The sequence below is a fragment of the Cryptomeria japonica genome, chromosome 4 (genome assembly GCF_030272615.1).
Source record: "Cryptomeria japonica chromosome 4, Sugi_1.0, whole genome shotgun sequence".
Classification (NCBI taxonomy): domain Eukaryota; kingdom Viridiplantae; phylum Streptophyta; class Pinopsida; order Cupressales; family Cupressaceae; genus Cryptomeria; species Cryptomeria japonica.
The window spans coordinates 475,355,679-475,377,561 of NC_081408.1; the positions used below are offsets into that span (position 1 = coordinate 475,355,679).

General features: G+C 35.7%; 1 protein-coding gene across 1 annotated transcript; it reads left to right on the top strand.

The window, feature by feature from the left end:
* The first annotated feature begins 11,374 nt into the window (after positions 1–11,374).
* Positions 11,375–15,521, top strand: LOC131062552 (probable linoleate 9S-lipoxygenase 5). The gene is made up of 9 exons (XM_059219889.1): positions 11,375–11,623; positions 11,730–12,013; positions 12,099–12,339; positions 12,434–12,718; positions 12,802–12,887; positions 13,504–13,575; positions 13,676–13,956; positions 14,192–14,455; positions 14,546–15,521. The coding sequence occupies exons 1-9, from the start codon at positions 11,446–11,448 to the stop codon at positions 15,309–15,311; spliced, it is 2,457 nt and encodes an 818-aa protein (XP_059075872.1). The 5' UTR covers positions 11,375–11,445; the 3' UTR covers positions 15,312–15,521.
* Positions 15,522–21,883: the final 6,362 nt, after the last annotated feature.

Below are 21,883 nucleotides of genomic sequence, written 5' to 3' on the forward strand. Positions count from 1 at the left end.
TCCATACATAACTTATCCTCACCACCAAAAATGATATCATCAACAAAGACTTCAACAATCAATATGTCATCATCAGTGATCTTATAATATAAATTACTGTGAGCATTACCTTTAGTGAAACTTGTAATGGTGACAAAGGGTGAATGATGGAGAGATCAAGAGGAAAGCTTTTCTTCCCTTCGAGGAGAGATGAAAGTTTCACTGCGGATTTCCTTATAAACACCTTATTCACATTACATTTAAAAGAGGGGGGAATTCACTAGATCCAATCTCTTAGGGAAGAGATTGAATACTAAATGAATCGATAATGGGATAGACATGATAAGCTAACCTCTCTTTTAGAATGGAAAATGATTGAATTATGTTAAGTGTAAAAGTAGCAAAGAACTGATTATAACTCGAGATAGAAGCGTGATATGAAGTTGTGCACTTGGATCTGGCTATAATATGTTGAGACAAAGCTGCCCTGCGAATTTGAGGAAAAGTTGTCGGGACCGTGCTGAAAGTGTCCATGGTCCTTCGAAAAATCCGCAAAATGAAAAGGGTTTTTTTGCCTCTACAAATGGATTCCAAATCTATAAACATAGCTACGCACCTATAACCTACACAAAAAAAAGAGAGGAAAAGGGGTTGGGATTGGGGGTTTTCCTTAAGGTCAAACCCCAGTTTTGGAATTAACCAAATGATGAAAGAAAGTACTTGCAAATGTAAATGAAAGACTAAAATGTAAGTCACCTCAAGGGAGTTTGTAGATAGAATGTAGATAGACTTGCTTGTATTGAATTGAATGTTGAAAGGGATCTCCTCTTCAACAGTTGAATCCATGACTTGAATGCAACACCTAGCCTTGAAGGGAGAGTTGAGAATGCTCAATGCTAAAAAGGAATACTTGAATGCTCTTGAATGCTTGATCTCATGGCCACCTTATTGCTTATTTAAATTTTCCAACTTGTGCAAAAGGGAGGGCAAATGCAACTTATATACTTGTCAATTAGGGTTAGTTGACTGATTTTCTGTCATAGGCCGACATAGGGAAGCTTTTTCCCGCTTTATGCAAAGTCCAATGCAGAGATAGGAAAAAGGGGGCCCAAAAATAGGGCAAGGACAAGGGTGCCACGCCCCTGACCTAGGAGGACATGGGCGCCACACCCCTATTATGCCCTTGTCTTAGGACATGAAGCAAGTTTAGGTAGTGCAGAGGGCAAAACAAGTGGGGTTTTCGAGGGTTGAGCAAGTCTTGGGTCTCCGATCAGGCTTAGGGATTCAAATCACCAACGTGAAGACCCTAATGTGGTCACAAATTGCAAGGGTCGCAATTTTATGACACTAAAAAACCAAGCTTCAAAATATATTTATCCAATCTTACATACGAAGCTCTAGGGGCTTGTTTCAATCCATATAAAGCTTTCCTTAACCTGCAAACCATGTTTTTATCATCTGAAAGTCAAAATCCATTAGGCTACTCAATGTAAACTTCCTCTTCAAGATCTTCATTCAGAAATGCACACTTAACATCCATTTGATAAACCTTGTAGTTCTTATGGGCATCATAAGCAAGAAATAATCTCATAGCTTCAATCCTAGCTACTGGAGGAAAAGTCACATCATAATCAATTCCTTCCTTTTGAGAATATCTTTTGCAAACCAATCTAGCTTTATTCATTACATCTTGTCCATCATAATTCAATTTAGTCCTAAAAACCCATTTAGTCCCAATAACATTCTTATTTTTAGGTCGGGGAACTAAAGTCCATGTATTATTCTTTTCTATCTGATCTAATTCCTCTTCCATAGCTTTCATCCAATATTCATCTTTACATGCTTCAATTACTGATGCTGGTTCAATTTGAGAAATTAAACATACCTCATCAGCTGCCAACCTTCTTCTTGTCATCACTCATTTATTCCTGTCTCCAATAATTTGAACTTCTGAATGAATTAACCTAACATACTTAGGAGTCTTCTGATTTTATGTTCCTCTACTCTCATCTTCAGTTATTGTTGAGTTTTCTGATACTTCCAAAGTAATTGATTCAACATTTTGTTCCGGTGTAGGTGCTACCAATTCAGTTATGATAATTTTCACTACCTATTCTCTCTCATAAGTTATTCTTTGACTTATGTTCATCTCATCCACCTTAACATTAGTGCTCTCCACAATTCTCTGCAATCTTTTGTTATAACATTTATATGATTTGCTTTCATTATAATAACCAAGAAATATATTTTGATCACATCTAGGATCAAACTTTCCAATGAAATTATCTCTTTTGATATATCATTTACTACCAAATATTCTGAAATACATAACTGTAGGGGTATGACCAAACCATAACTCATAAGGTGTCTTACTAGTGTCTCCTTTGATGTGAACTATGTTGAATGTGTATACCTCTATGCTCACAACTTCTCTGCAGTAGATATGAGGCATATTAGCTTCCATCATCATAGTTCTAGTTGCATCCAGGATAGTTTTTGATGCAGAGGCTTATAGGATGCACACAAACTTGGGAAAAATATCCATGCCAATCAGGCATATCTCACAACAATGGCTTAACACTCTTCACTAGACTCTTCTCAATCTTAAAAACACCCTTACAAGACAAGATCTTCAATAGACACCAAACATCAAATCAGACTTTTTAACCTCTCACATGAACAACCATGATTAACCATATGACTAAGTTTAGGATTGAAACTAAAATTATGACAGCCAATCCCTCTTTTATGAGAGTCATATGACTTCATTGCCAAACCATAGTAAGATAATTAAAATCCCTTCCTTCAACCTGCCAATGTTATGAGAGGGTTCTAAAAATCTTCTAAGGTCAATACAAAGACTTTTTAATATCAGGAATTCATATCTTAATGGATTAACCAAACTATGACTGTCCAAACCATTACCTTGTCTGATTTTTGGTTATGAACTGTGATGAACAGTCATGAATAAATTTTTCCATATTGCTTCTGAAGCCAATCGCTCTAGTAAGATTGTAGATGGGTTCGATATAGAACTTTTCCCCAATTTTCAAAAAGATCCAACAGTTGAAACAAAAGATACGATTGTTTTACCAAAATGGGTTAACCCTAGGCAGGGTTTTGACAGTTTTCAAAGAAATAATTCAATATTTCACCACAAAACATGGAAGGACCTCAAATTAAATTTAAATGAAATAAAACCCATCATATTTCAACCTCCAATATATTTCATAATAGGATCAATCCATAACAATGAATAAATAATTTCAAATCAGCAAAAATGTCAGAACATAGCATTACAAAACAACATTTTATTGATCTTCATTCTTCCAAAACACACCAACCAACCTTGGATTTGACCTCCACACTCACATATATAACATCTAAATCCAAAACCAACCCAAACCGAATCTGACTAATTCTAACTACCCCTTGTACCTAACTTTGGTTGTTTTACACATGATTACTCACTTGGTTTACATAACAAACTTTTGATCTCCCTCGTGTTATGAAATTAATCAACATTTCTATTACATGGATATGGTATTTTAAGACCTTATGAACACAAAACATTAAACAAAACTCCTACTTTACCCTTGAACCCCATTACATGCTCAATTTTCCCAATTTTGCCCATTTTGACAACTTTTACAACTCATTACAAAATAACTCATTTTATGAGTTTCATGAAATTCAATGGTCTTATTAACCATGATTACATATTAAATGGTCAATATTGACCTTACAACATAAAAATATTTATAATCCTCATTGTCCTTCAATGTGGCCTTACGATGGCCATGTTTGTCTTGGGTGCTCCTACACCAGTTTTGTTCTTCCTTTCCACAACTCCATTCTGCTGAGGTGTCCGGGGTGCAGATAATTGTCTTCTTATCCCATTATTTTCACAATAACTATTAAATTCCCCGGATGTGAATTCTCCACCCTAATCTGACCTTAAGCATTTAATCTTCAATCATGTCTTTGTCTCAACTTTAGCTTTAAAGATTTTAAACTTTTCAAATTCTTCAGATTTCTCCCTTAGAAAAGTAACCCACATCAATCTAGAATAGTCATCAATGATTAGCATAAAATATCTATCACCCTAAAAACTTTTGATTCTAGCAGGACCACACAAATTAGTATGAATGAAATCAAGAACGTTATTAGATTTGTCTTGTATACTTTTAAAGTAAGTTCTGACTTGCTTTCCCATTTGACACTTACATACCGGATTGTAGGGCTTCACAATCTTAGGTATATCTCTAATTGCCTTGGTAGAACTGATCTTTACAATGCAATCAAAATCCACATGACACAACCTCTTATGCCATATCCAACTCTCATCAGTTTGTGCAATCAAACATGTCTTCTCACCGGAGTTCAAATGAAAGATGTTACCTTTAGTCTAAGTACCAGATGCAATCTCTAATCCAGATCTGTTGATAATCTTGCATTTTCCATCCTTGAACTATAACTGAAATCCGTTATCCACCAACTATCCTACACTCAAAAGATTATGCCTTAAACCTTCAAGATAATAAACATTATCAGTATCATGCTTACCATCCAATGATATAGTTCCTCTTCCCTTGATCATGCATGCTTTGTCATCTCCGATTCTAACCAGACTACCAACAAATTCTTGCAAAGAGAAACTTCTTTTTATCTCCAGTCATATGATGTGAACATCTATTGTCTATCACCCTTTCATCCTTGTCATAAAATTTAGCAGCAAGGGCTTTTTATTTAGGTACCAGATCATCTTCCTTAATAGCCAAGAATACCCATTCCTTTCCATTGTTGGATCCACAGGCTGAAGCTTGTGTCAGTTCATCATCAAAATTAGTCACACCTTCCTCATCCACATAGTAGCATGATTTGTCTTTGTTCCTCCAGTACTTAAGCTTGTTCTGATAATCATGGTTAGGCCTAAAAGATCTTCTAGCTCTTTCCTCAAATCTTGAATTCCTTTCAGGACATCTAGATGCAAAATGACCTATCTTATTACATGCAAAATATTTAAGAGGTGATTTTCCTTCATACTTACTTCTTGCTAGACCTTTAGGTACTCTTCTAGAAAATAAGGCTTCAAGTTGCTCAAACTCTTCATCTTCTTTCTTCATTTCCTCCAGTTCCTTAGCATATAAGGCTTTCCAATTAGTCTTTTCGGTAGATGATGTAGATGCATGAAAATTAGGTTCAGATTTTGCAACTCTAGAAGGACCAAATTCCTCAAGCTCAAAATCAAATAACTTCCCAACCAAGGTATCCCTATTAACAGAGGTGTTTACCATTGTTCTCAACTCATTAATTGTAGTAGCCTTCATCTTATAAGCTGATGGCAAATCTCTCACTACTTTAGAGACTATTTCATCTTCGCTCAGAGATCCACCACAACACTAAATTCCCATAACGATTTCATTAACTCTCTCCATAAAAGCAAGAATCCTTTCATCTTCTTCCATTTTCAAGTTCTCATATCTCACCTGGTAACCATCAAGTTTAGCAATTTTAACAATAGGGTCACCTTCATTTAGAGTCTCTAATTTCTCCCATATAGTCTTTGCAGTTGATTTGTCAGTTAGTCCCATAACTTGCTGCTCAAAAAGTGCACACAAAAGGGCTTCTCTAGCTCTAAAATCATTTTCAACGCCCTTATCTGCCAGAAGAGGATTGTCAAATGCTGGATTATGAGGTGTATATTCTTTCTCAGTGATCTCCCAAATCTCCTTACCAAGACATCTAAAATGAGTCTCCATCCAAATCTTCCATACTCTGTAATTTGTTCAATCGAGCCTAGGAATTTCTCTCCAGAAAACAGCTGTAGATGAACTTGAACTATTAGATGTCATTGGATCTTCCTCAAGAGGTTAAGCTTCTACAGAGAAGACCAAGCTATGATACCAAGTGTTAGATAGCTCAGATAACCGGTGGACAACCAAGAGGGGGGTGAATCAATTGTCAACAGATTATATAACTGTAAGCATTAAAACCTTATTACCGGAATACATAAACCAATTACCGAAATAGAAGATATAACAGCTAAGCACAAATATAAACCACTAAACATTTACCAAGTATCCACAAAAGATAACACCAAGATTTGTACGTGGAAAACTCGGTAAAGAGAAAAACCACGATGGGAAGCCTACCCACAGTCAAATAATACTTCTACAATAAGTATGTGATTACAAAAGGAGGGGCCTGCACATATAGGAAGGCCAAAATCCTAGAGCACACTTCTCAACACAAAAGGAGCCTCACTGACTACAAAATAAATCTCGACTACAATCCAGAAAGAAGAGTGAACTGCAAGAATAACATCTCCTATGCCTGAATATAGTTTCGGTTAAGATAAGTACCAAAGGTCTTAAACCTCTTTTACCAACCCAATTCGATCACCTATGATCGACCAAAACCTCTGCATATGATTACAACCTTATTCGCACACAGATAATCCTATATCCCAAAAACCCACGATCTACAAAGAGATCTTACATCATATTTATACCAACTCGGGACCTAAACAATTAGGTTGGCCACATAAAAGATAATACAATAAATTCACAACATAAACTCGTAATCCAATGATCAACCAAGTCGTACTAAGACCGAAACAACATAATCCAATCAATAGATCCAACTGGAAACACATCAGGATCATCCACCAACACGTTACATAAACCGATCCATAACCTAAGAGATTAAGATAGCATTAGGTCTAGTCCTAAATGCAACACCACCGATCAATAGGAACACGAACAAGATAACCAACAACATCCCAAAATCTATCTATAAGCTAAACCAACACCACTTATCAAGTGCATCAAAAAATCTTCAACAAAGCTTTGCTGGTAAAACCCTTACCGGTGACCAAAAGGCTTACTAGAACAAATGGTAGCTCTCGAGTCATCAAATCTTGAACCAATTGATCGTGATACACATCTTAATAGTATGAATGACAGATCCAAACCAATTCCACAAACTGAAGCATACCGGAGCATACCAAATCAATATCATAATCGAACCGCTCTACTGGAACCTACCGGAAACTGGTAAACAACCAAAACAATCGGTGTTGCCATCAATGACAAAAGATCAATGCAACACATAATCAATTCCTCCAATTGCCAAAAATTTGTAAGTACATTCATGTTGCTTTAGAGGATTATGATCATGAGAAGATTAGGACCTTCAGATAGAGTAATTTGGCTGACAGTTTGCAAAGATTGAAAAATGAATAAATGGTGCTCGAGGGTTCAAGGGCTTAGATACATGGATTATTTTTCGATGATCGCAACTGAAGAAATTATCAAAATTATTCTTAGTAGGATTCATAGTGAATATTTATGGCTTGATATACCATACTTGATTTCAAAATAAGTATTGCATGCAATGACATGGTTATGTGTGACTAGCAAAGTGTCGATGCTAAATTCGTTAAGAATGCTAAAGTGAATCGTTTGATCGATGTTGTGTCAAATGGAAGAGCATTGAGAATTGACACCATCCGAGATGTACATGCTAGATATGCAACAAGGGGAATATCATACAAAGTTTATTACAAGAATAGAGATGGTTCATGTGCATCTATCAAAGTTTATATAGCATAGAGTATGATTAGAGAGAATGTTGAATATGACTTGTGTGAGATTCTGCACCGATAATTGTTTGACAATCTAAAGATGACGAAGAGTGATATGTATCCATTTCGGTATAGTTCTTTGATTGTTTGTTTGGTTTTCTATTTTCTGCATTCGCTGCCTAGAATTGAGAACACTACATGGAGAAACGATATGAACATTAGGTCTCAAATCAATGTTATTTAGATGGTCTAGAAGATATTTCTAAGATGTGTTCTAAATTTCTTTGAAAAATCGACAAGTGTTTTGGTTTTGAGGAATGAAATTCCTCCCAAGGTTTTGGATTGGTATGAGAATGACATTGTGTTTTTAGTTGATAAAAATAATTGCTTTTTAGAAGTTGTGGTTCTAAGAGTATCTTGGGTAACTTTGTTACCTTATGAGGTTTTTGAAGATGAATGTGTGAAGTTAGCAAAGAAACTTTTGATGATGCCAAAAGATCCATGTGTAGAAATATTTGGTACAAGAGATGAGATTATTGGAAGGTTCAAAATGTTGGTGTCGGGGAAGAAGATGAAGAAATCAAGAAGGCTTTCTAGAAATTCCTTTGCTTCCAATTCCAGTGTTTAGAAGAAGGGAAAAAGAGTTCCAAAGAAGGAGAATATTGAGCCTATGAATTTGGAAAACAATGAGGAGGAAGAAGAGACTGAGGTAGAATATGAAATAGTTCAGAGTGTGCAAACAAAAGAGAAGGAGAAACAAGTTTATTAAGAAATGTCTAATGATGACATGAGTTGACAAAAGAAAAAGTGTTGGAGATGATTAAGATGCCTAGTGGTATAAAGTTTGCTGGTGATTCTTATCATGATCATGTGTCATATGAGCAGGATATTATTGAGAAGGATTTTGTGAAGTATTTAGTGCAGAACAATTTGGTTGTGACTGATATTGTAGATTATCTTCCAGAGGAGCTTTTTGAAGCACTTATTGAAAGAATGGCTAAAGAATATGTTAGTGAGGAACTTACTGAAAGAAATGTGTAGGAAATGATGACTAAGAAATCCAAGAAGGCACATCACATGTGCTAATTCTTAATTTATTGAGTTTCAAGAAATCGATTGGTGAAGCTGAAAATTTGTATAAATTATGTTTGAAGTGGTTGGTTGCCACACAAAAGTTTAAAGATGAGATTGATCATCTGATTGAGTCTCAACTGGTTGAAACGATTAAAGATTACAAAGTGTTTAACAAATATGTATGGCAAAGAAAGGGATAAGGCACGTGAATTGCATAATCAGTTAGCCCTATGGATAATTTAGAGAGATGAATTTATCAGGATGTTTGCAGAATTGAGAGCTGATATTGAATTGAAACTTTCTTCTTATTTGAGATTGTTGATTGATGCAAAAAAATGTTGAGAAAGGTGCTAAAATCATAAGTTCATTTGGTGAGGCTATGAATAAATGTATTGGTTGTGAAATTCAAAGTAGAATTATGGATGCTTCTACTCATGCTTGGAAGGCCTCAATGATAAAATTAAAGAAGCAATTCAAAGATATTTGGCCGAATGACTTTGAATGATTTCAATGGCTTGGTGGATGATGGCCTTTTTCTTTGATGGTAAAGGGAGAGAAAGGTTACTGAAAAATGTTTATGTTTTTTGTTTTGAGACATTGTTGTTAGGGGGAGTTGTTGTGATTTGTTTTGCAACATTATTATATGAATTATTTGGTAAACATTTTTTATTGTTTGTCATCAATGACAAAGGGGGATATTGTTGCAAATATGTGTTTTGTTGTCATTAATGTCAAACAGTGTGATTTGAATATGTTCTAGTTCGAACATCTGCAATATGGATAGGTATGGGTATAGTGTTGAGAAGCTGGTGAAGTATGAGGTGATTTGGTTTGGAACCGAAGGTTTGATATAATTAGTTTTATGTTTGAGCAGTTGCATTGGAATGGTATCAACATGTTCTGGATTGGTTCGGGTGTTGGCTATTTTGGTTCGGCCTCTTTCTCTTGTGTAGAATTGTAATTGGTACAAGCATTAGGTCATATTATTAGAATTGGATATAATGTATATTTAGTTCGATGATCCCATGATGAGTGTTCTTTTGGTTTGGTGTTGCACGTTGAGTGTTCTTTTTAGAATAGCTAGTGATTTTTTTTTTAAAATGTGGTATGGGTGGTAATTTGGTCTTCTAATTTTAGTGTTGACTAAGTGGGTGGGTAGTGGAGGTAAAAATAATGATATGGTTAGATGAAAAGATTAGTCGTGATTGAAAATTAGAGAATTCATCCTTATAAATCAATGAAATGGAAAACAATATTCAAAAAAGGAAGAGTATTATTTTAATATAACCAACAAATTGTATTAGTTTAACTATAAGGAGTTTGTTGCATGAGTTTAGAGGGATCAAGGTTACCAAATCAAGGCATTGGATGTGAGACTTTGTATGTTGCAATGTCTTCATTTCTTAGCAAAGATATAAAATTGGATGCATGTTTTATATTGCTATAGTTTTGAAGTTATACTTATCGTTGGTAGTAGTGTGAAAAGGTTAGAGTGCAAGGAAATAAGGGGATTGATAGTTTCATCATGGTTTGTAAAAAAATGTGGATAATAAATGTAAGGAGATTGTGGAGATTCATCTATATATATCTTGTTTGTTGAGTTAAAGTCATATAAAAAAAAAGATTTTGTTATCTTGAATGTGCAAGGTTACTCCTTGTAATAATAGTCATAGGCTATTGCTAGTGATCTATAAGTGTACTTGCTTCTTTAGGTTGTAGTTGTAGGATGAATTGGTCAATTTATGTTTTGTATCTTTGTGAATGCCTTGAGAGTCATGTAATAGAGAAGTAATGAATTTTTATTATGTGAAGAGTAACATTTTTGTTTTAATTTAAATGCATTGAGATATTTTGTGTTAATTTTGTCATCATATTTTGGAATTAAATGTATTTCTTCCATAGCAATTAAGGTTAACAACATCAATTTGGTAAGAGGTGCTTGGATTGGTTTCCATTTAGTGGATTCTGAATCCATGGCCACATCATCTATTCATTATGATCTCATGGGTTCATCGTTTCTATATATCTTCTTGAACATTAACTACCTATAATTTATCCATATACTAAATAGTGCATGTACAAGTAGAAGTTTCATTTATATGCCTCTCAAATTACTAGATAATTTAATCAACAATGCATTTAATATCTCTACCACTATATAGTGTGTAAATTTGCTTCCATTATTGTAATAATTAAACACTATACATTTTTTTGTTATTTTCAAACTAATAAAGAATTATACTCATCATAAATGCTTATTGTTGTGTGAATTATACATTAAGTGCACTTGTTATTATAGAAAACAAATGAACAAATTAAATGTTACTTCACTAAATAATTATGTAGGTACTCAAAGAAAGGAACTTGAACCTATTTGACTTTTATTCATTTTGGAATAAAATAAATTTTATTTATAATTTATTGAAAAACTACAATTTTTATTTTGAAAGGCATGTAATTAGTAATATAATCTTGATTACAACTACAATATCTTTTATTTTATAGATTTTAAAAGATAATTACACACATTCACATACCTATACATATGTATTAATGTCTGAATAATTTATATTAATATATTCTTTTATTTTGCATGGCAAGTGGAAGCTGAGTTCTCCTATTTTTAAGTTAAATGACTTTGAAGACCATATTTAATGAAAAAAGTCATGTTATAATACTACTGAGTTCCAATATTCTACAATAAAAAAAACAAGAACAAGAACAAGAACAAAACTCAAGACTTTGTGACAATGACATTTTACAATATCTTATATGCAAGCCACAATTAACATCAGCTTTCAACAATGGAAGTCAATCTCTATTGCTTCGGCCCATTGAAAAGTTTGCTCAGAAAACTGTTTGGATCTCCTGAAGAGGAGGAGACAATCACAGGCTTTGCTGTTCTCCGGAAGAAAAATGTCTTAGATCTGCTCCAAAACAATGTCTCTCTACAGCTTATCAGCACCACTTCCATGGATCCAAGTTAGACCCAATTCTTCTCTTCCTTTCTTTCATCTTCTAATTTGATTAGTCACAAGTTGAAGTATTAACAAGTGCAATGTACTTCTATTGAAACTAAATGTGACAGGCAATGGAAGTGGAAAACTTGGGGAGGCAGCATTTATACGGAAATGGAAATCTTCTGGGGAACGAAAAATCAGTGGGGAGAGCACATACCGGATTGATTTTAAGTGGGACTTCAGCTTTGGGACTCCTGGGGCCTTTCTCATAAGGAATTTGCATTGCCACGAGTTTTTTCTCAAGTCTTTGAATATTGAATTTCCTGAACAGGGGAATGTCCATTTCGACTGCAACTCTTGGGTTTACCCTGTCAATAAATACAAGACAGATCGAATTTTCTTCTCAAATAAGGTATGCCCAAAACTTTTGTGTTGGGATTCAGATTTCATTAGAGATCAATTCTTTGAAATCACTAACTGTGGTACTGCAATTATAGAGCTATCTACCGGCTGATACGCCTCTGGCCCTGGTGGAGCTGAGAAATAAGGAACTTGAAAGCTTAAGAGGAGATGGAACAGGAAAGAGGGAAGGATGGGACAGAGTTTATGATTATGATGTTTATAACGATCTTGGGGATCCAGACAAAGGTGAGGACTATAAACGCCCAGTATTGGGAGGATCTACAGAATTCCCATACCCACGAAGGGGTAGAACCGGTCGTCATCACAATAAAACTGGTTCGTACTAGCTCTAAATTTTATGTATTACCTGGTTTGCAATTAGCCTTCATTATCTTAAGAAGCTGATAGTATTGATGGTGCTAATTGACAGATCCTGCTACGGAAAGTAGATTATGTTTACTGAACCTGAACATATATGTCCCTCGAGATGAACGGTTTGGGCCTCTCAAAATGTGTGATCTGTTAACCAATGGACTAAAGAGTATGCTCCAGGCTGCAGTGCCTCAATTCAAGGCACTGTTTGACCGTGCTAGTGATTTCCACTCATTTGAAGATTTTAAGAAGCTGTACGCTGAGTCTGCAAACAGTGGCAATTCTCTGGAGCCGCAGAATGGCGAGAGTTTGTTCAAGTATCCTAAGCCACAGGCCATTGCCGGTGAGTTACTTTTTCTCACTTGTCATTATTTTGTGTTGAAAAACCAGAACACATGATTTAGAGGGAAATTATGTTCGGTACAGCTGACGAATTCGCATGGAGAAAAGATGAAGAATTTGCTCGGCAGATGCTCTCTGGCGTCAACCCTCTGCATATAAGGCGTCTTCAAGTAATTAACATTCTTCAAATTGCTAGTTTGAGTTATCCTTCTGATACTTATGGATAAGATATCATGATGATAGATCCCAATGTCGATGTTATTTTATTTTTATAGTTAACAAAATGAATGAGTGAAAGAATTTTAATAACATTCAAGAGACCAGCAGTCTAGAGGGTCGAATTCTTAACCATTTTCAAATTCATTTCGATATCATACTCTTCTACTAGGTATGAATCTCGATGAAGAAGTTACAGTTTTGTTAATCTTTACCTCAATTTTTAATTTTTTTGACATTCTACTCTTTTTACCGAGCTAATTTGGCACAATTGCTCAAGTTAGGGATGAACAATTTTCTGTTCTTCTGTTCTGTGGTTAGGTAGATACTGTGAAAGCTTTACTAAGCTAGCTGTATCTTTACACTTCCAGTCAATCTCATTAGTGTTCATTTATTTGAGCTCTAGGGAATGAATCTACTCTATGTATCAGTCTCATTAGTGTTCATTTATTTGAGCTCTGGGGAGTCCATCTACTCCTTGTACTATTCATTTATTTGCGCTACTGTTCATTTATATTGGTAAGTTGCATCGTACGATACGGTCTGACATATCAGGCTTAACATTTACAGAGCTTTCCCCCAACAAGCACTATCACTGCTGCACATATAGAAAAGAACTTTCATGGTCTTACAGTAGACAAGGTATACCTTTTCTCTATTTAAATGTGCAGATGATAGGTTAGGCTCTCATTGTTTTGAGATGTAACAATTCTATATTGGGTATTTGCTTAAAATTTCTTAGGCCATCGAAGAAAACAAACTGTTCATTTTGGATCATCATGACACATTCATGCCATATCTCAACCGGATAAATGCTCTGTCCTCAAAGGTCTATGCTTCTCGCACAATTCTGTTCCTCTGCAATGATGACACTTTGAAGCCAGTTGCCATAGAACTGAGTCTGCCGTCTGGAAGTAGGGTGTTTACTCCTGCAGAGGAAGGGGTGTTTGGAGCACTCTGGCAGCTCGCTAAAGCACACGTTACGGTTAATGATTCTGGATACCACGAATTGATCAGCCACTGGTAAGTACTTTCATTAAATTTCTGGTTTTTCTGAAATCTCAAGGAAATTTAAAAGTTCTTTATCAATAGTACAAAAGGACTACTTATGAGATCTCTTGGGCATTGGCAAGACATTGATTCAACATCTTTGTTAATAGTAAATGCTCCTGGATTATCAGTATTTTCTTGACAATCTCATTGACTGAAGAAGAGATCTAAAACCATGACATGGGGTCTTGTTGTTTTGGTTTTTCAGGTTGAGGACACACGCAGTCATGGAACCATTTGTAATCGCCACAAACAGAAACCTTAGCGTCCTGCATCCCCTTCATAAGCTGCTGAGCCCTCATCTTCGTGATACAATGAACATCAATGCTCTGGGTCGCCATTTTCTCATAAATGCGGGAGGATTAATTGAGCAAACGGTGTTTCCACAGAAATATTCCATGGAAATGTCTGCTATAGTTTACAAAAACTGGAGATTTGACGATCAAGGCTTACCCGCTGATCTTCTTAAAAGGTACCAAGTTACTAACAAAGGTTGCATATTTCGGTTACTCTGAAATGTGACGTATTTGAATATACTGACACAGAATTTGGGATCAAACAGGGGAATGGCAGTGAAGGATGAATCCATGCCCCATGGGCTGAGGCTTGTGATCCAAGACTATCCTTATGCTGTGGACGGATTAGAGATATGGTTTGCAATACAGTCATGGGTTGGGACATATGTGTCTGTCTACTACAACGATGAACTTGTAAGAGGTGACACAGAGCTTCAGGCATGGTGGCATGAAATACGATATGTTGGTCATGCAGACAAAAAAGGCGAGACATGGTGGTACAAGATGGACACTGTGGAAGAGCTTGAAAAGGCATTAACAACAATCATATGGGTGACTTCTGCTCTTCATGCAGCAACTAATTTCGGGCAGTATGCTTACTCTGGGTACATGCCCAATAGGCCCGCTGTCAGTAGAAGGTTTATCCCCGTGGAAGGATCTCAAGATTTTTTAGAGCTTGCTAAGAATCCAGAAGTGTTTTTCTTGAAAACTGTCTCCAGTCACTTTCAAACTACTGCGGGCATTGGTCTGATAGAGATGTTGTCTAGACATTCCAGAGACGAAGTGTACCTGGGGCAGAGAGAAACAGAGGATTGGATTGATGATGAGCGCGTAATGGAGGCTTTTGAGAGCTTTAGCAGCGACTTGAAAGAAATAGAGGACAAGATAAACGAGAGGAATGCAGATCGAAGACTGAAGAATAGGTCAGGGTTTGCAAAGGTGCCATATACGTTGCTGTATCCGAGCACTTCGGATTTTAGCAGGAAAGGGGGATTAACTGGGCAAGGAATTCCAAACAGCGCCTCCATTTAGCAGAGCACCTCTTTACAGAATAAAATGCGTTTTATTGCATTGCTTAGGCATATAAATACTTTCTTCTGCATTTCACTTTCAGCAAATAATGTTAGCAGAGTGTTTCAATTTGTAATGTGAAACAGCTTCTGTCATTTCAAACTTACCTCCTCTGCAAATACTGAAAAACCCTCTTTAACAAGGGAGGAAATAAAATTACTAAATTTTGAAAGGCAGAGCCAAGAATATATTCAAAAGATATGGCGCGGAAATACCTTGATTCAAATTTATTTTTATTTATTTAAACTAAACTCAAAGTAAGATTATTAGTTATCACTAATTGAATTACAATACATCCGGCGAAATGGCACAAGATTTAACACAGTTCAGAATATAATATAAAAATAACATTTAAATCTTTTTTAACTGAATTTAGTTTGTATGAGAAATTTTTTGGATTCAATTGTGATCGGAAATGTTGATGCAAAAATCTTCCTTGGTCGACTTGAGACCACGCTCATGTCTAATGTTAGTGTTGAGTTCTTTGATCCGTGCGTCGATAGGCTGTCCCGTAGACACCAATATATTGTGTACCACAAGAGTATTTTACTTTGTAGACACCAATGTAGTGGAGATGATCAAGATGACCCTTAGGGGAGGGGATGCAATGTCTTAGGGTACGGATTGACTTGAAAGTGTAATGAAGGTCCCTATTACGAAGAATCTTAGAAATTTCGTAGGAGAGACCTTCAATGAAGGGGAGGGAGGCGACATGGAGGTCAATTAAGTACAAAAACTTGAATAAGGTAGACAATTTCTTGGTCGATGTGGTCACTATCACAAATTCTAAAGGCCTTGGTAATTAAAGTTTTGAGGAAACCAGTTTTTTGGGCAAGGTAATGATGGGAGGAAGCATGAAGGTATAGGTCAATGTGGGTAGCTTATCAAAAGACTTAATGTGCTAGGGAACCATCAGGTTTTCTGGTAAGCAAAATATCAAGAAAGGGAAGTTGGTTGAGGGATTCCAATTCTTTGGTGAAGGAAATGCAAGGAGCGATTTTATTTAAGTGAGAATATAATTCCTCCAACTTCTCTGGACAATGTGGTCAACAAATATTGGTTTCATCAACATATCACTTCCACCATTTGGGTTTGAGTGGAAAACAGTTGAGCGCAATGTCTTCAAACTGCTAAATGTGTAGAATGTCTAACACAAAGGAAAAAGGGGGGCTCATGGCAACACCGTCTACTTGCTCATAAACAATCCCTTAGAAGGTGAAAGAAGGTATATTCAAGGCACAACTCAACCGGGGCAATATCACTATTGGTTTTTCACTTAATAATCTCAATTGAAATAGTCAATTCCTTATCAAGCTAATTAAAAATGTCAAAAATTCTTTACCATTTTTTTCGACTCTACAAATTGTACCCAATTTAATATTCATCTTTGTAGCATGTTCGAAGGATTATCTTAGATACAATCTTAAGCCATTTTCCCTAATTTGGATGCTAGTATATGTTTTCTTATTTGTCACTTTCAATTTCATATTTTCATAGATGTTTGTTAATGTTTAGAAATTGATGAGCAAATATAGTGTAAGCATACAGATTAAGTCTCTAGATTTGATTAAATGAGCATGTGATTGACCATATAATTTTTAAATTGAACTTGGAGAAGCTTGTAATCATTAATATCAATAAAGTATGCACATGGAAATGGGGGATTGAAAAGGAGGTCAAAAGTAGCCTTTTTTCCTAAAATTAGTAAAAAAAAGATCTTAGATGAGAAATTAAAGATAGTCATGCTCAAACAAGAATTGTAGTGCTTAAATTATAGTTTTTAAACCACTAGATTTCTTTTTAAAAAGGTGGAGATTAAGAGGTTTAACTAGGGGATGCACACAAGGTGCTCTTGTTTTTATCACACAAATATTAAACATAGTCTTGCGCTCCCTCTAAAATGTCAACTTCAAATATTTCACAAACCACTTCAATAGAAAATTAGCTTTTATCATGTAGTTTATGCCTAATTTTTAACCAATATATGATCTTTTATTAATTTTCAAAGTGGAAACATTCTAAAAAATGAAAAGTTGAGCATGCTCCCTCCATTTTTTTTGGAAACATATTGAAACTCATTTTTTTAAAGTATATATAATAGAGTGTATGATGTAAAAATGTAATGTGTTTCAAATAGGGACGAATAAATAAAAAATTACATTAAAAATACTATAAATAGGCAGGGATAACTTTAAGAAACCCCCCCCCCCCCCCGGGCAACTGTGTAAAATCCTGGCGAATCAGACATTATTTTTGGGGGGAAATTTACATATCGATGGCGAAATTTTTTTTTTAAATGACGAAAAAATTATTTTGTATTGGCGAATTTTTTTCTAGTGTGCGAAAATGCCATAAATTTCTGGCGAATAATACCTTGTTCTATGGGGAAAATATTTATTGTGGGAGGCGAATAATTATTGTTAAAAGGAACAAATATATAATTGTATGAGCGAAAATTTTTACTCCGAAGGAAAAATTATTTAAATGTATTGGCGATTTTTATCCACCGCTTGAAAATTATTTAAACGTATTGGCGAATATTTTGTTATTTATGGTATAATATATAATTCATTGGTGTTTTCATAAATTTATTGCCATTAATAGACAAGGCACATCACATCACATCAGTACATCACATCACATAATACATTGAGTCCGGACTCTGCACGATGTATCAATAAGCGCAGCCTCTTTGACACGTAAAGGGTGACACATACCTAAAATCTGTCAATGATTTTAAACCATTTGATGATCGTATATCAATGGCTGAAGTTTTATTTCGGCCCAATTTTCTGAAGAGAACATAGCTCACCAGAAAGTGCTCGGAATGGAATTGGATTCAATAGACACGTATCAAACGTCACGAATCACGATCCATAATTTCGTTCATTTAATATATATCTTTTCACTTACGACAATCCACTCTGTCCCCACGACTTCCAATGTGATACTTGCCAATTTGGTACTAGTTCATAGCTGTTTCCAATTTCGCACACTCGTGCATTTATGGGAAAGATTTGCAGAGATATGAAAGATTTAAATTTTTTTATAGCAGTTAATACTGTTAAAGAAGTAATTATTACAATCAAGAGCTTCAACAATTTATATATGATCTTTGCTTCTTTCATCTTCAATTAGCCTTTGCCATTTAGTAGATAAATTGTCAGAGCTCACGATATTTTAGGTTTATAGGCTCACTGCTCAGGTTGTTTAATTTGTTAATCTGTTTTCTCAAGATGGACACTCCCATCCGCTTGAGAAGCATTTTTGTAGAGGACCAGAGGGCCTTTCTAGGCTCTGTTAGAGACCCAACCCTCCAATCAGTCTGCAAGGAGGTTAGGTCGTTCACTAATGAAGCTATGCGGATGGTGCTGGGCAGAGAATTTCTGCGAAATGAAAATAGGTACCGTGTTAACACGGACATTACATCCCGCTTCTTAGCGTCTCTTCTGGACTTGGGAGGAGACAAGGTGGATATGTTGATGCTGTTGAGGAAGGTTTTTAAGGAAGACTTCCTCGGAGATGACATTACTCTTGTCGTTCTTGCAGAAGTAGGGGTGGGGATCCCTTGGGCGAGTGATTTATCCAAGCTTCTCCTCCCTGACCAAACACTGCCAGTGGCCAGGCAACTGTTTCTCCTAAACCTGAATGCGGAGTAGCTGACGCGTCACAAAAAATGGGCACAGATTGGCAGAGACTTCCTCCGAAAATGGTTCCTCTTGGACGACTTTCCAAACTACATGTGGCTTGAAGAATTCTCTCAGCTTATGTTGTCTGAAGAATTCTACATGGAAGGAGGGCCAGATTCATAGGGAAAAATTGTAAACAATTCCACTACCTGTAGTTTTTTTTCCTATGTCCTTGAACCCTAACAGGCTGAGTGCCAGAGGCTCACTCATTTTGGCTTTTAAGTTTTTGGGGGACTCAAGTCTCTGACGAAAAAATTGTAAATTTCAAAAGCATAAATAATTTAATGATAATTTTTGAAATTCTAGTTTGTTTCACTTTGCCTCTTACATTCTTATGGATATAAAAATGCTTTCTATAATTCTATTTCATTTTTATTAATTAATTTCTTTCAAATGCTTTTTGTATATGAGCTACCGGCTACGTTATTTCAATTATTTGTTAAACAATGGAAATAAATTTAATACCGTGATCTTTTTATGTAATGCTATAAAAAAAAAAATTCAATTCGTTCCATTAATTATTTGTACATTGATTATGGTTGATTATAATTTTATAAATATATACTATTACTATATAGTCATTCAAAATACAAAATTTCAAAAGTTGCAAGATACAAAAGTTTATCGGTCAAGGTTTTTTCATTCAATTAATTGAAACGTTTCAAGATACAAAATTTGTCCACAACTTATAGCAAGCAGACAAAAAAACTAGTTCATTGCCGATAGGCCGCTCACTCAGTCTCACTATCCCCCTGGTCCTCCCAGTCTGTTCCCTCCTCAGAGGTCAATGCTTTGGCTTTCCCTTTTGCCGCTTCAGCTTTCATTTTTGGAATGCAGTTTAGGAACCCGAAGTCGGGGTTGCCCTCCAAGCTTGCCAGTAGCTGTATGGCCCTTCCTTCTTCAACCCTATCTCTCAATGCCCTACCAACCTCCATCCTTGCCACCACATGCAAAGCATTCAGGACTTCATCCACCCTCGTTAATTTAACAAAGAGTTTCATCGCTTCCCACCCCACTTAGGCTCGTTCACGGCACTGGTATTTGATTTCATCCTCTGGTCCACGAATAAAAGGAAGCAATTCCTCGTGGTCGTCCCCTTCCATAATTCGAATGCCAACTCCCGACACCACCCACTCCAAGATTGAATCCAGGTTAATCAGAAACTCCTCATCAATCAATTTGACTAATGTGAGTTTTACCTTTTCCAACTCTGGTTCGAATTCACAGGCCCACGCCATAATCAGAGAGTAAACCTCCATGTTAGTTCGATACCGGTGATTGATATGTGCCACCTCCTCCGCAAGCATCAGTCGAGCTGCCCCCCACAACTTCTCCTCCTTAAACCTGAATAGTCCTTGCATTCGTTTATCAGATACTTTGCCCAAAAAGGGCACCAACTTCTTGTCTGTTCAAAGTGTGAAATTGGCCTCCATTGTCTTACAGAAGGTATGATTCTATGAACTACGAACTACAGATTTGTTCTGCACTTGTAGCTGCTTCAAAGCAAAAAGTGGTACACAGATGAAAAGGTAAAAAAATCTGCCTCTGTCTTAACTCTTATAGGCCGGGTAATGAATGTGCACAATAAGACATTAATGCCATGAGATCACGAAAAATATTTCTTGCCATCCTCCCCTTCCTCCTTTCGTGCGACATGTCGTAGACAACTCCTTGTACAACAATTAATTGCCACCTTGGCATTTGTACTTTCCAAATTTTCTCGCCTTAACAGGTTGAGGACTGCAGTTGCACATTTTTTTAAATTAATAGACTAAATTTATGTTGAAATTTTATATATATTTTTAAACTATTTTTGAAAATGATATATCGTAAATATATTTTCAAAGAATTTTGTTAAACGTTAAATTAATATTTTAGATTTAATATTGAATGTTTTCTTTTTAATATTAAACTTTTACCTTTCATATTGTAGATCAAAATTTATATTTTTATTTAGTTATTTGTTTTATTCTAGAAACTAAGTTTCATGTTTAATACTATTTTTGAATTTAAAATTTTTACAAATAATATTAACATTATTTTTAATAGTTATCTCAAACTATTGTCCAATGCCCGGAATTGAACATTTTAAATTTAATTAAATAGAATTAAGTGAAAGTCTATACTTAATACTTATAGTCTATGACTCTATAGACTATAAATCTCTTTTTCGGGAGGAATTTTAAAATGATTTAGTAGACTTTAAAAACAGACTAGAAAAGTAACGAGTATGGTGACATGCCAGAAAAAATGGCAGAAGTCGTGGGACCCACTTCATCGAAAAATAGGTACCATCGACCGTTGGATGAACAAAGATCAACGGCTGGGGTGGATTTCGGCCCGAATGTGGGAAGCGAACACCTTTCTGAGAACTTCGCTCGGACTTGGACATTTTAAATTTAATTAAATATAATTAATTCTAAAAATCTCTTTTTTGGGCGGAATTTTAAAATGATTAAATAGACTAAAAATCAAACCGGAAAAGTGACGAGAGTATGGTGACGTGCCAGACAAATGGCAGAAGTCGTGGGACCCACTACATCTTAAAACAGGTAAGATCGACTTGCGACCGTTGGATGAACAAAGATCAACAGCTAGGGTGGATTTCGGCCCGAATGTGGGAAGTGAACACATTTGGGAGAACTTCGCCCGGAATTGGACATTTTAAATGTAATTAAATACAATTAAGTCTACAAAGCTTTTTTTCGGGCGGAGGTTTAAAATGATTAAATAGACTAAAAATCAAACCGGAAAAGTGACACGAGTATGGTGACGTGCCTGAAAACTGGCAGAATTGATGGGACCCATGACAACTGACAACAGGTACCATTGTCCGTTGGATGA